Source organism: Bolinopsis microptera, chromosome 9 (genome assembly GCF_026151205.1).
Source record: "Bolinopsis microptera isolate Bmic1 chromosome 9, MBARI_Bmic_1.0, whole genome shotgun sequence".
NCBI classification, from domain to species: domain Eukaryota; kingdom Metazoa; phylum Ctenophora; class Tentaculata; order Lobata; family Bolinopsidae; genus Bolinopsis; species Bolinopsis microptera.
Genome location: NC_087080.1, coordinates 279,369 through 294,850, shown reverse-complemented (window position 1 = coordinate 294,850; position 15,482 = coordinate 279,369). Strand labels below are relative to the sequence as shown.

Sequence of the window (15,482 nt, the reverse complement as noted above, 5' to 3'; positions counted from 1 at the left end):
ATACGATTATCCAAACACTTCCAGAGTGCTTGATATTTCAGTGACTTATTATATTATATTATATCTTGAATACGATTAAATATCTTGATTACGATTAAATATTTTGAATGCGATTAAATATTTTGAATGCGATTAAATATTTTGAATGCGATTAAATATTTTGAATACGGTTAAATATTTTGAATTCGAATAAATATTTTGAATACGATTAAATATTTTGAATGCGATTAAATATTTTGAATACGATTAAATATTTTGAATACGATTAAATATTTTGAATACGAATAAATATTTCGAATGCGATGAAATATTTTGAATACGGTTAAATATTTTGAATGCGATTAAATATTTTGAATACGATTAAATATTTTGAATACGAATAAATATTTTGAATACGTTTAAATATTTTGAATACGAATAAATATTTTGAATACGATCAAATATTTTGAATACGTTTAAATGTTTTGAATGCGATTGAATATTTTGAATACGATTACATTTTTTTAATCGGTTTATTTATGAAAATTACAATTTTTCTTATTTAAATTTATAGTTTAAATTTGTCAATCACTATGACCTGCCTCCAATATTTGTTTGAAATAAATTACACATTCCATACTGTTTATTTGGATGTGCTTTCTGTGATAATAATTATCTCCACTGCACTAATATCCACTGGATATATATTGGAGATACGAGCGAACATGTTGCTCAAATAACAGTCTTAAAGCGATGTGATACTTAAAGCGATGTGATACTTAAAGCGACGAGATACTTCCAAATGTTTCGTTGAATAGTGCTATTCACTATTGCTATATTGTATCGCTTACAAATTTCTACTTAATGAACAAAGAAAAGTAAAATAATTGTAATGTTTCGGTAGATTCCAATGAAATGTAACTGAAATACAACAATATAAATATAAAAACAGTCCAGGTAAAGCAGAATACATTGCGACTAAAAATAAAGTCTTAAAGATGATGGTACAAACAAAAGGTGCAGGATTTAAAATGTTGCTCTAAAGATTTGAGATATTAACCAATCAGAGCACAGTATTCACACCACGTGACACAAACTTATCAACGTCAGTACATAATTTCAAACGTAAATATCTCATAATAAACTGAGAAATACTGATGATTGTTTTTATTAGCACGTTTTTTATTAAAGTCAACGGCATTGCCATCAACTAGGGGAAACGTAGGATAACTATAATAAAGAACAAGTAATTTAAAAAATTGTGACTTAAAAACTGGGTCGTTTAAAATTTACAAAGAAAAAAGCTTAAAATCTAAGCTTTAACCGATTAAAAGTATTAATTTTGTATTAAATATAAGACACACGTAGATAAATACCACGTGAGCACAATTAACTATAACAAATAATTAATACCAGTGTATATTACTTTTACTTTGTATTACGAGCACTCCATACATAAGGTTGTAAATGTAAGGCTGCTTTGCAAAGTGTGCAATAATATTAAACAAGAGAAAGTTAGCAACTCAGTGCTCCCTAGTCATGTACACACTTATAGTCATTAAGCCGCGCACTGAACTTGATACGCAGTTTTAATAATCCGTAACCATGGTAACATCACCTTAGTTCTCAACTTGACAATTTGCTTAATTTAAACTTAAAAGAAGCTACTTGAATAGCAACTGTTTAAAAAGTAAGACTACGTAGGTTTCACATCACCAGTCACCATGGTAACTAAACCTTTTGTTTTTTGTTTTTCTTAACGAGCGGCTGAATATTCTCCTTCTCAGACAGAACAGGTTTTGTGGAGGAATGTTGAGTGTGTCGTGTAACAGCTGATACTCCGTCAACAAACTTCGTCCTGATATGATGAGGGTCTTATTATAACCAATCAGAGCCCAGTATTCACACCACGTGACACAAAGTAACCAATCAGCGCACTGTATTCACACCACGTGACACAAAGTAACCAATCAGAGCACAGTATTCACACCACGTGACACAAAGTAACCAATCAGAGCACAGTACTCACACCACGTGACACAAACTAACCAATCAGAGCACAGTACTCACACCACGTGACACAAACTAACCAATCAGAGCACAGTACTCACACCACGTGACACAAACTAACCAATCAGAGCACAGTACTCACACCACGTGACACAAACTAACCAATCAGAGCACAGTACTCACACCACGTGACACAAACTAACCAATCAGAGCACAGTACTCACACCACGTGACACAAAGTAACCAATCAGAGCACAGTACTCACACCACGTGACACAAAGTAACCAATCAGAGCACAGTATTCACACCACGTGACACAAAGTAACCAATCAGAGCACAGTATTCACACCACGTGACACAAAGTAACCAATCAGAGCACAGTATTCACACCACGTGACACAAAGTAACCAATCAGAGCACAGTATTCACACCACGTGACACAAAGTAACCAATCAGAGCACAGTACTCACACCACGTGACACAAACTAACCAATCAGAGCACAGTACTCACACGAAGTGACACAAACTAACCAATCAGAGCACAGTACTCACACCACGTGACACAAAGTAACCAATCAGAGCACAGTACTCACACCACGTGACACAAAGTAACCAATCAGAGCACAGTACTCACACCACGTGACACAAAGTAACCAATCAGAACACAGTACTCACACCACGTGACACAAACTAACCAATCAGAGCACAGTATTCACACCACGTGACACAAAGTAACCAATCAGAGCACAGTACTCACACCACGTGACACAAAGTAACCAATCAGAGCACAGTACTCACATCATGTGACACAAAGTAACCAATCAGAGCACAGTACTCACACCACGTGACACAAAGTAACCAATCAGAGCACAGTACTCACATCATGTGACACAAAGTAACCAATCAGAGCACAGTACTCACATCATGTGACACAAAGTAACCAATCAGAGCACAGTACTCACATCATGTGACACAAAGTAACCAATCAGAGCACAGTACTCACACCACGTGACACAAACTAACCAATCAGAGCACAGTACTCACATCATGTGACACAAAGTAACCAATCAGAGCACAGTACTCACATCATGTGACACAAAGTAACCAATCAGAGCACAGTACTCACATCATGTAACACAAAGTAACCAATCAGAGCACAGTAGTCAGTACTCACACCACGTGACACAAAGTAACCAATCAGAGCACAGTACTCACACCACGTGACACAAAGTAACCAATCAGAGCACAGTACTCACATCATGTGACACAAAGTAACCAATCAGAGCACAGTACTCACATCATGTGACACAAAGTAACCAATCAGAGCAGAGTATTCACAATATAAATATTCAATTTACCTGAAGATCACACCAAGTGACACAAAGTAACCAATCAGAGCACAGTACTCACATCATGTGACACAAAGTAACCAATCAGAGCGCAGTACTCACACCACGTGACACAAAGTAACCAATCAGAGCACAGTACTCACATCATGTGACACAAACTAACCAATCAGAGCACAGTACTCACACCACGTGACACAAAGTAACCAATCAGAGCACAGTACTCACATCATGTGACACAAACTAACCAATCAGAGCACAGTACTCACACCACGTGACACAAAGTAACCAATCAGAGCCCAGTATTCACAATAAAGATATTCAATTTACCTGAAGAGAACGTTAGCATTCTGGAACATGCCATCTTTGAGGGAGACCACGACGAATTGAGAATGTTTGAAGTGAGCCCTCAACATCTGTCCGATGTTCTGAGTGTGGGACAAGTCTAGCGCTGCGTCCATACATACATGCTACATGAAGAGGTCTCCTCCTAGTCGTTGGAGTGGCCTGCATCACACACATCTCTTCTACGGCGTAACATGTTCCTCCATTCCACTCGCTTTAGAGCCAACTGTTTTACTGCATCTCTGCTGATGTTATCGACACCTGTAAATTCAGCCGCATCCTCGAGTACACAGGCCATCCAGCCTTTGCGGGGTCGTCCTCTCAGTCTCTTTCCATAGTTTGGTTTCCAATCCAGTAAGAAATTGGGAAACCGCGTCTCTGGCATTCTGACAACATGTCCGTACCACCTTAGTCTAGCCGCACCGATGAAAGTTTCGATAGACTTAATTCCAGCACGCCTGAGAACTTCTTCATTGGAGACATGGAAGAACCACTTTATCTTCAAGATTCTTCTCAGGGAGGTCAGATGGAAGACCTCAAACCGTTTCATCTGCTTCTTTGTTGTGTTCCACACTTCGGCTCCATATAACAGAATAGTAATAACAGCAGCCTTGTAGATACGGATCTTGGTGGGCGTTCTTATAGTTCGACTGTTCCATATCTTCCAAAGCTGATGGAACGCACCATTAGCACGCTGGATCCTGATGTCAAGATCTCGGTCAATGGTACCATCCCCACTGATGTTGGCACCAAGATAAACAAAGTTGCTGACCTGTTCAACAGGTTCTCCCTCCACTGTTAGCTTTATACTGTCTCTTTCGGTGTAAGGTCGCTGGGACGCACACTTGCTGATCGCCATGCATTGTGTCTTTTTAGCGTTGATCTTCAACCCAGCATAAGAGGTGTAATAAGCTATAAGATCAGTGGACTCTTGCAGCCCTTCTTCAGTATTGTCCATCACTGCCAGATCATCAGCGTAGTCACTGTCCATGATAACTTTTTCATCTGCACCCTTTAGTTCCTTTTGCAGTACAGCACCATGACTGATTGCTTTGTGAACCTCGGCCAAAAAGATTCCAAAGTTCAGACAAAAATTAAATACAGGAGGGCCCTGGATATCACCCTGTCCAGTGCCCGAATTAACAGAGAACCAATCAGACATTTCACCATTAACCCTGACAGCACTCATGGTTCCGTTGAAGAATGCCTGAAAGATTCTAACATATTTCTCAGGAAGTCCATAGTGTCTCATGCTTGACCAAATAAACTCTCTTCTGATGGAATCAAACGCTGCCTTAAAATCAATGAAATTAACATAAAGTGGAATGTTAAACTCAATGCAGTTGTGAATAATGGTGCGGATGGAATAAATCTGATCAATACATGAGCGGTTCCGTCTGAACCCACACTGATTTTCCCTAAGAAGACACTCCATTCCAACATCCAGCCTCTTAAGAAGAACCATTTGAAGAACCTTAGAAGACGTTGCCCTAAGAGTTATACCCCTATTATTGCAGCAGTATGAGGTGTCTCCCTTCTTTCCGATAACCACTATAACACCTTTAAGCCAATCCTCAGGGATCACCTCTTCCTCCCATACCTTTTTAAACAGTAGCTCTAGTTGGCCAACAAGAGCACTTCCACCATACTTAAGTTGTTCATTAGTTATCTCATCAACCCCTGCACTTTTGCAGTTCTTCAGTTTCTTTAGAGCATAACTAATCTCATCTCTAGAAGGAGGTCCGTCAAAACAAGAAAGGTAGTCAAAACTCGGTTGTGAGGGCACACCATCGAGGTCATCAAGATTGGCATCCGATAGTGGAGGATTTAAGAGCTCAGTAAAGTGCTCCTTCCACCTTTCCTTCTGACTGTCCGGGTCTGTAATAAAATGACCATCCTTATCCCTAACTGACATACCCACTTTCTTCTTCTTTTTCCCAGAAATCTTCTTTATCTTATCCCAAACTTCCCTTTGCTGGCCTTTCTTAGAAGCCTCCTCTAGATCAGTCGCTATTTTAGTAGCCCAGTTGTTGTCGTCAATCTTACAACTTTTCTTAACTAATTTATTAAGCTTAGAGTAGGCTGATCTATTGACGTTTGAAGTGGGATCCCTCCGTTTGAACATTCCCCGTTGCTCTATCAAGTTCTTAGAGGTTTGCGAAAGGTGTTGTTCTTTAACCTTCCGGGGACGCTTTCCAAGCACTTCCATCGAGACATCAGTGACTGTCTGCTTGAAATTATCCCACATGTCCTCAAGGTTGACCTCATTCGCCAGACAATTAAAACGGTTCTGAAGAGCCACGTTGTACTCTTGAACCTTAGACGAGTTTCGCAAATGTTCGATAGCAGGCACATCGTGCCTTTTAGCAGTGATCTTAGCTACCGACTGCAGTTTGATTTGCAGCCGTCCACGAACAAGATAGTGATCTGAACCAATGTCAGCCCCACGACATACCTTAACATCGAGTAGCGAATGTTGGAATCGTCCACTAATACAAATATGATCTATTTGATTCACAGTTAACCCGTTAGGAGACCGCCATGTACCCTTATGGATGTCTCTATGCTGGAACAGAGTTCCACCAATAACAAGTTGATTGGCTGCACAGAAATCCATGAGCCTGGTCCCATTGTCGCTTGATGAACTATGGAGAGATTCTCCACCAATAACTCCCTCGAATCCATATCTGTTTGAAGTAACTTTTCCATTGAAGTCACCCAGTAGCAGTTTCAGATCATGTCGGGGTAGTTCACCAAACGTGTCTGATACAACGTTGTAAAAACGATCTTTCTCTCCGTCATCAGCACCGTCAGTCGGAGCGTAGGCTACAACAACAGATATGTTGAGGTGTTTGCCGTGTAACCTAGCTGTTAAGACCCGCTCTGATGTAGGTACATAAGAGATCAGGGAGTTCCTGACCTTTTTGGAAAGACATAGGCCAACCCCTTGCCTTTTGATACCATCTCCCCTACCAGAATGAATAAGTAGACTACCATTGTCCAAAAGTGTACTTCCAGATCCTGGCATATGAGTTTCAGTAATACCCAAAATATCAAGACTGTAGTGATCAATGTTCTGACTGAGTTGATAAAGCTGTGAAGATGAGCTGACTAAAGATAAAACATTCCAGGTTCCAAAGTACATTGAGTGTTTGCTGTAGTTGATAGGATTGGACTTGCTGAAATCAGTGTCAACATGAGCGATCTGTTGACTAATTACTCTGTTGTTATGACGAGCAACCACTCTTCTCATCAGGCCACTGGGGTCCCTGAGGCTTTGCCCAGTTGCCGTCATCCTGGTCTCACCCGACCTTGCAGAGGTAGAAGCACACCGTCCTTGATTTGTGTGTAATGTTTCAGTAGCAAACTTTTAGAGAGGAGAAGTTGCCAGCATCTCGCACCCGGTTTTTTATCGACCTTTGCCTGTCTAGATCCATAGTGTTTTGTTGCACGTCATCTGTTTATACTGGAGTCACCCAGGACAGATTACAATGCTTAATAGTAGCACCTCGAAAAGGATGTGATTCTTCATCACGCACTATGGTCATTGGAATAGGAGAGGTTATTGGCTTCACTGCCTTCACGATCACTATTCCCTGAGATTATAAATAATCTCTTGCTACCACCTGGAGAGAAACACGTGTCAGTATTCCCTAACAGAAACGTTTTAGTATTTCCTAACAGAAACGTTTTAGTATTCCCTAACAGAAACGTTACAGTATTTCCTAACAGAAACGTTTAAGTATTCCCTAACAGAAACGTTACAGTATTTCCTAACAGAAACGTTTTAGTATTCCCTAACAGAAACATTTTAGTATTCCCTAACAGAAACGTTACAGTATTTCCTAACAGAAACGTTTTAGTATTCCCTAACAGAAACGTTACAGTATTTCCTAACAGAAACATTTTAGTATTCCCTAACAGAAACGTTACAGTATTTCCTAACAGAAACGTTTTAGTATTCCCTAACAGAAACGTTACAGTATTTCCTAACAGAAACGTTTAAGTATTCCCTAACAGAAACGTTACAGTATTTCCTAACAGAAACGTTTTAGTATTCCCTAACAGAAACGTTTTAGTATTCCCTAACAGAAACGTTTAAGTATTCCCTAACAGAAACGTTTAAGTATTCCCTAACAGAAACGTTACAGTATTTCCTAACAGAAACGTTTTAGTATTCCCTAACAGAAACATTTTAGTATTCCCTAACAGAAACGTTACAGTATTTCCTAACAGAAACGTTTTAGTATTCCCTAACAGAAACGTTACAGTATTTCCTAACAGAAACATTTTAGTATTCCCTAACAGAAACGTTACAGTATTTCCTAACAGAAACGTTTTAGTATTCCCTAACAGAAACGTTACAGTATTTCCTAACAGAAACGTTTAAGTATTCCCTAACAGAAACGTTACAGTATTTCCTAACAGAAACGTTTTAGTATTCCCTAACAGAAACGTTTTAGTATTCCCTAACAGAAACGTTTTAGTATTCCCTAACAGAAACGTTTTAGTATTCCCTAACAGAGGATTATAATTAGTATAATAAGTATAATTAGTATAATTAGTATAATTAGTATAATTACCTCGTCCAGAATGTATAGAGGAGCGGGTTTGAAGAGAAGAAGAGATAAGATAAGAGAGAGGGCCACTAAAGATCTCTGTCCCCCGCTCAGTTCGGTTAGTGACTCTTTCCATACCTCACCGAACCCAACCTGCAATTGTAAACTATTAAAGTAAGGTAGTATAGGTTTACAAAGTAAGATATGTTTACTTAGCAACAATAATAACCTATATAAAGATATAAACATGAGCACTTACCTTGACTTCTAAACCATCAGTAACAGGTCTCCCCTCCAAAGATATAAACATTAGCACGTACCTTGACTTCTAAACCATCAGTAACAGGTCTCCCCTCCAAAGATATAAACATTACCACTTACCTTGACTTCTAAACCATCAGTAACAGATCTCCCCTCCAAAGATATAAACATTAGCACTTACCTTGACTTCTAAACCATCAGTAACAGGTCTCCCCTCCAAAGATATAAACATTACCACTTACCTTGACTTCTAAACCATCAGTAACAGATCTCCCCTCCAAAGATATAAACATTAGCACTTACCTTGACTTCTAAACCATCAGTAACAGGTCTCCCCTCCAAAGATATAAACATTAGCACTTACCTTGACTTCTAAACCATCAGTAACAGGTCTCCCCTCCAAAGATATAAACATTAGCACTTACCTTGACTTCTAAACCATCAGTAACAGGTCTCCCCTCCAAAGATATAAACATTAGCACTTACCTTGACTTCTAAACCATCAGTAACAGGTCCCCCCTCCAAAGATATAAACATTAGCACTTACCTTGACTTCTAAACCATCAGTAACAGGTCTCCCCTCCAAAGATATAAACATTAGCACTTACCTTGACTTCTAAACCATCAGTAACAGGTCTCCCCTCCAAAGATATAAACATTAGCACTTACCTTGACTTCTAAACCATCAGTAACAGGTCTCCCCTCCAAAGATATAAACATTAACACTTACCTTGACTTCTAAACCATCAGTAACAGGTCTCCCCTCCAAAGATATAAACATTAGCACTTACCTTGACTTCTAAACCATCAGTAACAGGTCTCCCTCCCAAAGATATAAACATTAGCACTTACCTTGACTTCTAAACCATCAGTAACAGGTCTCCCCTCCAAAGATATAAACATTAGCACTTACCATGACTTCTAAACCATCAGTAACAGGTCCCCCCTCCAAAGATATAAACATTAGCACTTACCTTGACTTCTAAACCATCAGTAACAGGTCCCCCCTCCAAAGATATAAACATTAGCACTTACCTTGACTTCTAAACCATTAGTAACAGGTCCCCCCTCCAAAGATATAAGCATTAGCACTTACCTTGACTTCTAAACCATCAGTAACAGGTCTCCCCTCCAAAGGTATAAACATTAGCACTTACCTTGACTTCTAAACCATCAGTAACAGGTCTCCCCTCCAAAGATATAAACATTAGCACTTACCTTGACTTCTAAACCGTCAGTAACAGGTCTCCCCTCCAAAGATATAAACATTAGCACTTACCTTGACTTCTAAACCATCAGTAACAGGTCTCCCCTCCAAAGATATAAACATTAGCACTTACCTTGACTTCTAAACCATCAGTAACAGGTCTCCCCTCCAAAGATATAAACATTAGCACTTACCTTGACTTCTAAACCATCAGTAACAGGTCTCCCCTCCAAAGATATAAACATTAGCACTTACCTTGACTTCTAAACCATCAGTAACAGGTCTCCCCTCCAAAGATATAAACATTAGCACTTACCTTGACTTCTAAACCATCAGTAACAGGTCTCCCCTCCAAAGTCTGCAGTTTAACCCTCGCTCCAGGAAGCAGCGTAGAGAATATAGAGCCGAAATCCTTGTTCACCTGCTCCCAGGCTCTCCTGACTGCTCTGTTCTTCTTCTCGTCCAGTTCCTTGATCACCTTGTTTATCTTGTGCTTGTCGTTAGTCACAATGTCCTTCCTTTTCACCAGGTCGATGTACCGTTTCTCCGCTTCTCCTAGCAGGTGCATTGCTCTCATGTTCACATTCTTGGACAGTTTCTCTTTACTTGCCTTCAGTCGCTCCAACTTCTTATCACTTTCTTTCAGGTCCTGTTTCTCAAAGTCGTAGGCAGTGTCCTTCTGTCCGAAGTACTGTTTTTCAGAAGCAATCCACTCATAGTTGTTGAGGTAATACTGGACCTGCTGCTTTGCTTCGCTCGCTTCCTTGTTCAGTTTACTCAGCTTGTGAGTCAGCTCCTTCAGCTTTATCCCGCAGCTACTTATCAGCTTCTCCGCTGCTTTCTGCTCCTTCACAAAGTTTTCTATCTCAGCAGAACACTGTTGTATCAGTTCACGCTGAGCCCCAAGTTCAGCAGCCAGTGCCTCCCTCACCGCCGCGCACTCAGTCAGCTTTAACTGGGCTCCCTCCACAAGCTCCTGAGCAGCAGCTATAGCCTCCTCGCACTTAGGCAGCTGCTCTCGCAGACCCTCCAGCTCCTTAGCTAGCTCACTGCTCACCTCCAACTCTAGTTCTTTCAACTTGTTCACCTTTGCTTTCGCCTCCTTCGAACACTTGTTTAATTTACTCTTTGCGTCTAATATCCTCTTCTCCGACTTCTTCAGTTCTTTCTCTTGTTCAGATTTGAAGTTCTTCATCTTAGCTTCCACTTCCGCGCACTTCTTTAAGAGACTCTTTTCTTTGTCGTTAAAATTATCCACAATTTCCTTTTGCTTTGCCAGGTCCTCCTTAGTCCTCCTCAACTCCTCTATGTCCTTGTAATGAGAGGTCTGCTTCAATCTTTCTTCTAATAAATCACGCTCGTGCTTCTTCAGCCTCAGCTGACCTTTCAGTTCCTCCCACTCGTGGACAACTCTTTCCATTTTACTCAACTCTCCCTCTACCTGTCTGTACTGCTCTTTGTACTGAGTGAGATCAGATCTGGACTGTTTGCAGGCAGAGAGTTCTTTAAGAACACATCTAGAAGTGTTCCTGGACCCTCCCGTTAGAGTACCTGCCGGATCGTATACATCTCCCTCCAGAGTAATAACCTTCCTCTTCACTGACTTGTCGAATGCTACTTTCTTAGCTTGCTCCTTAGTTTTACAGATGAGAACCCCTCCAAAACAGAACTTCATGGCCGGTTCCACCTGTTTATCAAACTGGATGACATCCAGAGCTAGGTGACAGTTGTCACCACCGACCAGTCTCTTGGCGCTGTTAACCACCTCCCTGTCTATAACATTGCTGCGGATCTTGTTGAGGGGTATCATGACGTACCTGCGGGGTTACCATAGTTACACTACTAGTTACCATAGTTACACTACTAGTTACCATAGTTACACTACTAGTTACCATAGTTACACTACAAGTTACCATAGCTACACTACTAGTTACCATAGTTACACTACTTATTTACTACTAGTTACCATAGTTACACTGCTAGTTACCATAGTTACACTACTAGTTACAATATCATGACGTACCTTCTGCGGAGTTGGCCGTGTTTGATGAGCAGAGCACTGGTGTCCTCGTTGTCTGTCACCACGTTATACAACCTCCTCCCAGCGGCAACCTCTAGAGCCATCGCGTACTGATTATCCGGTACAGTGAAGAGATCAGCTACCAGCCCCTTTACACGGGACCTATCAAAGTGCCTGTCTGGGGACACGTAGTCGAACTGGAGTTGCGGGAACTTGTTCACTAGCTCGTTTACCTGTTTTGAAGCTTTAGCCACCTTGTTTTCTAGTTCACATTTCTCATTTTGTAGCTCACTATGCACCTCTTGAGAGAAGCCAAGCTTCTCAATTCTCCTCTCCACACCTTCCACAACTGTTACAGCCGTGTCAAACTCGCCCTTCTCCCGGGCTATTTCCCTCTCCGCCTTCCTGCAGTCAGTCTCCATCTTCTTGATAGTGCTCTGAGAGTGCGCTAGTTTCAGGTTAGCTTGTTGGTTTGCTGTCTGTGCCTCGCTCAGCGAGTCTTTTAGCTTCATCAGATGTTCAGTGTAGGTCAGCTGCTCTCCGTCTTCTCCCTCCATCTGACCCGCTTGTACCTGGGTGTAGTTAGACTAGTTAGCATAGTTACACTCAGTGTTTACACTACTAGTTACCATAGTTACACTACTAGTTACCATAGTTACACTACTAGTTACCATAGTTACACTACTAGTTACCTTAGTTACACTACTAGTTACCATAGTTACACTACTAGTTACCATAGTTACACTACTAGTTACCATAGCTACACTACTAGTTACCATAGTTACACTACTAGTTACCATAGCTACACTACTAGTTACCATAGTTACCTGGGTGTAGTTAGACTCTGCTCTCTCCACGTTTCCTCTCTCTTTCTCCTCCAACTCCTTGTACTTCTCTGCCTCTTCTCTCACTGCTGTCAACTCCTCTGATTTATTAGAGATGAGTTTCTCAGTGTTAGCGATACTTCTCAGCATGCTCTCCTTCTCCTTCTCCTCCTGTCTAACAGCGTCCAGCACGTTATCCAGATCTGACGTAGCCTTTACCTCCCTCTTACTAATATCCGTCATCTCAGTTACACTACTAGTTACCATAGTGACACTCACTCTCCAGCTCCTCCAACTTAGAAGAAGCCTGTCCTTTCCTGGTTTGTTCCAGTCTACTGATCTCCTCCTTCAGCCGTTCTATCTCACTCTTACTTGCACCCACATCGTTATCCACAGTGTTTATCTGGTCCTGTAAAGACAACACCTCCCCCGCAGCGTTCTGGTCCACGTGTTGAGCACGTGTGTATTTGTAGGCAACCACTAGTCGGGTTAATGTTTCTATGTGTCGCTGTATCTTCTGGTACTCCAAATAGGACGCTCTCTCTGCTTTCAACTTCTCTGAAGTGAGCACAAATCAGAACCGAGTATTGGTAGCACGTAGTAATATGTGAGCACAAATCAGAACACAGTATTAGTATTTATTAGTATTTATACAACGTGATAACAAATAAAATTGTAAATAACTCAGCAAACTAAGTTTGGTTGTGGGATAATAAAACAGTATAAAGAACAAGAGTATTGCTGTGTATTAAATAAATGTATATGTACCAAGAGTAGGGTTCAGCTCTTCATCTAGTATCTTGTTTATATCAGTTAGTTTGTTATCTTTCTTCTCAATAGTTTTAAGAGCAGATTGTTTCTTACTCTCGTAAAGAGACGTTCCAGCTGCCTCCTCTATCATCGATAATATCTCTTTAGGCTTCATGTTTAGAACCTACAGAGTTACATTGATAGTTACCATAGTTACACTACTAGTTACCATAGTTACACTACTAGTTACCATAGTGACACTACTAGTTACCATAGTTACACTACTAGTTACCATAGTGACACTACTAGTTACCATAGTGACACTACTAGTTACCATAGTTACACTACTAGTTACCATAGTTACACTACTAGTTACCATAGTTACACTACTAGTTACCATAGTGACACTACTAGTTACCATAGTGACACTACTAGTTACCATAGTTACACTACTAGTTACCATAGTTACACTACTAGTAACCATAGTTACACTACTAGTTACCATAGTTACACTACTAGTTGCCATAGTTACACTACTAGTTACCATAGTTACACATTAAAGTAAGTACCTGGGTTACAAAGTGTACAGATACCATCAACAAGAACAGATCCGTCATTACACCCGTCCCCTGCTCGTATCACCTGTAACACACGTTACTGGTTACTATAGTTACATTATTAGTTACCATAGTTACACTACTAGTTACCAAAGTTACACTACTCGTTACTATAGTTACACTACAAGTAAAAAAGAATAACAGTTACTATAGTTACACTACAAGTAAAAAAGAATAACAGTTACCATAGTTACACTAAAAGTAAGAAAGAATAACAGTTACCATAGGTGCGCTATAAATTACAAAAAATAATAGTAGTATAGTTATCATAGTTAAAATAACTATTTTACAATAGTAGCCGGGTGGTGTAGTGGTAACACGATCGCCTCCCAAGCAGAAGACCTGGGTTCAAATACGGTCGGATGCAAGTCGGCCAGTTACCAAGCTGTGATTTGGTACAGCTTCGGCTGGTGATACACACTCTCTGGCTCGTAGGACTAACCCCCCTACAGCTAGTATAGTGCCTCGGCACAGAGTGGCTTAGGGTTACTGAAAAGGAGATAAGCACCTCAAGCCATCCCAACGTTCGGGAGAGACCTGGCCTTGTATCTTGTATCTTGTATAGTTACACTACAAGTAAAAAAGAATAACAGTTACCATAGTTACACTAAAAGTAAGAAAGAATAACAGTTACCATAGGTGCGCTATAAATTACAAAAAATAATAGTAGTATAGTTATCATAGTTAAAATAACTATTTTACAATAACCATAATTGAGTAAGTTAGTTACCATAGTAACACTAGGCAGCACGTACCTGGACACAAGAAAACAGGACAAACAATACAGCACCTCCCATGTTTTGATGTTTAGTCGGAGGTTCGTTCTGGTAGCTATAGCTGGTTACTAGGTTACTAAGTTGCTAGACTCTGGTTTGTGAGGAGGATTTGAAGTAAAGGTGGTTTAGTGAGAAGAGGAATAGAGGACTGGGTATCTTCACACCCTCTAGTTAGAGCACCACCTGTCAGACGAGGAGGTGTTACTTGCTCGTTACCATGGTTACTAATTAGTCATTCCCAGCTCGCCCTGATCGCTAATTAGATTCACAAAATTGTAGACGACTCTTCATGTCTAAATTGGTTCAGTATTTTAAATTGGTTATATGTTGACAAGATTGAGTTACAAAATCAAGAAGTAAACTCGCCTAACTACACTGTTTTATTTTAAATATCTAAAATATAAAATATATGGATCTAAAAGCTTAAGATTAAAATTTGACGAGGGATTTGACGAGGCTTGAATCACAGTAAATTAGCCTTTTTATGATATCACAACGTTTATAATTAATGCCAAACAGAAACTTGTAGATTTATAATCTACCAAGACGCGCGCAGAAATGAACTCGTCGACAGTTTTGGTCAACTATCAGTAATTTGGTAAAATTTGGAAAGTTTTCCAGCACTACCTCGGCTACCCAGCTACCCAGCTACCCAGCTACCCAGCTACCCGGCTACCCAGCTACCCAGCTACCCAGCTACCCAGCTACCCAGCTACCCAGCTACCCAGCTACCCAGCTACCCGGCTACCCAGCTACCCGGCTACCCGGCTACCCAGCTACCCAGCTAC

General features: G+C 40.4%; 2 protein-coding genes across 2 annotated transcripts; both read right to left on the bottom strand.

The window, feature by feature from the left end:
* Positions 1-866: 866 nt before the first annotated feature.
* On the bottom strand, positions 867-7,227 carry LOC134820918 (uncharacterized). The gene is made up of 2 exons (XM_063831582.1): positions 3,666-7,227; positions 867-1,837 (listed from the first exon to the last, which is right to left on the bottom strand). Exon 1 carries the CDS (start codon positions 6,973-6,975, stop codon positions 3,826-3,828), a length of 3,150 nt encoding a protein of 1,049 aa, XP_063687652.1. The 5' UTR covers positions 6,976-7,227; the 3' UTR covers positions 867-1,837; positions 3,666-3,825.
* Positions 7,228-7,282: 55 nt separating this feature from the next.
* LOC134821023 (structural maintenance of chromosomes protein 2-like) lies at positions 7,283-14,788 on the bottom strand. The gene is made up of 8 exons (XM_063831686.1): positions 14,674-14,788; positions 13,871-13,943; positions 13,320-13,485; positions 12,555-13,109; positions 11,731-12,299; positions 10,024-11,524; positions 8,264-8,392; positions 7,283-7,306 (listed from the first exon to the last, which is right to left on the bottom strand). The coding sequence occupies exons 4-8, from the start codon at positions 12,816-12,818 to the stop codon at positions 7,283-7,285; spliced, it is 2,487 nt and encodes an 828-aa protein (XP_063687756.1). The 5' UTR covers positions 12,819-13,109; positions 13,320-13,485; positions 13,871-13,943; positions 14,674-14,788.
* Positions 14,789-15,482: the final 694 nt, after the last annotated feature.

What these genes read in the sequence shown, in the direction of transcription:
- LOC134821023 (XM_063831686.1), bottom strand. Translation starts at nt 12,818, where the DNA reads ATGGTAACTAGTAGTGTAACTGAGATGACGGATATTAGTAAGAGGGAG. An exon ending in CACGGCCAACTCCGCAGAAG is followed by an intron (nt 11,525 to 11,730) that starts GTACGTCATGAT and finishes GTAACCCCGCAG; the next exon opens with GTACGTCATGATACCCCTCA. An exon ending in CTCTATACATTCTGGACGAG is followed by an intron (nt 7,307 to 8,263) that starts GTAATTATACTA and finishes GTTTCTCTCCAG; the next exon opens with GTGGTAGCAAGAGATTATTT.
- LOC134820918 (XM_063831582.1), bottom strand. Translation starts at nt 6,975, where the DNA reads ATGACGGCAACTGGGCAAAGCCTCAGGGACCCCAGTGGCCTGATGAGA.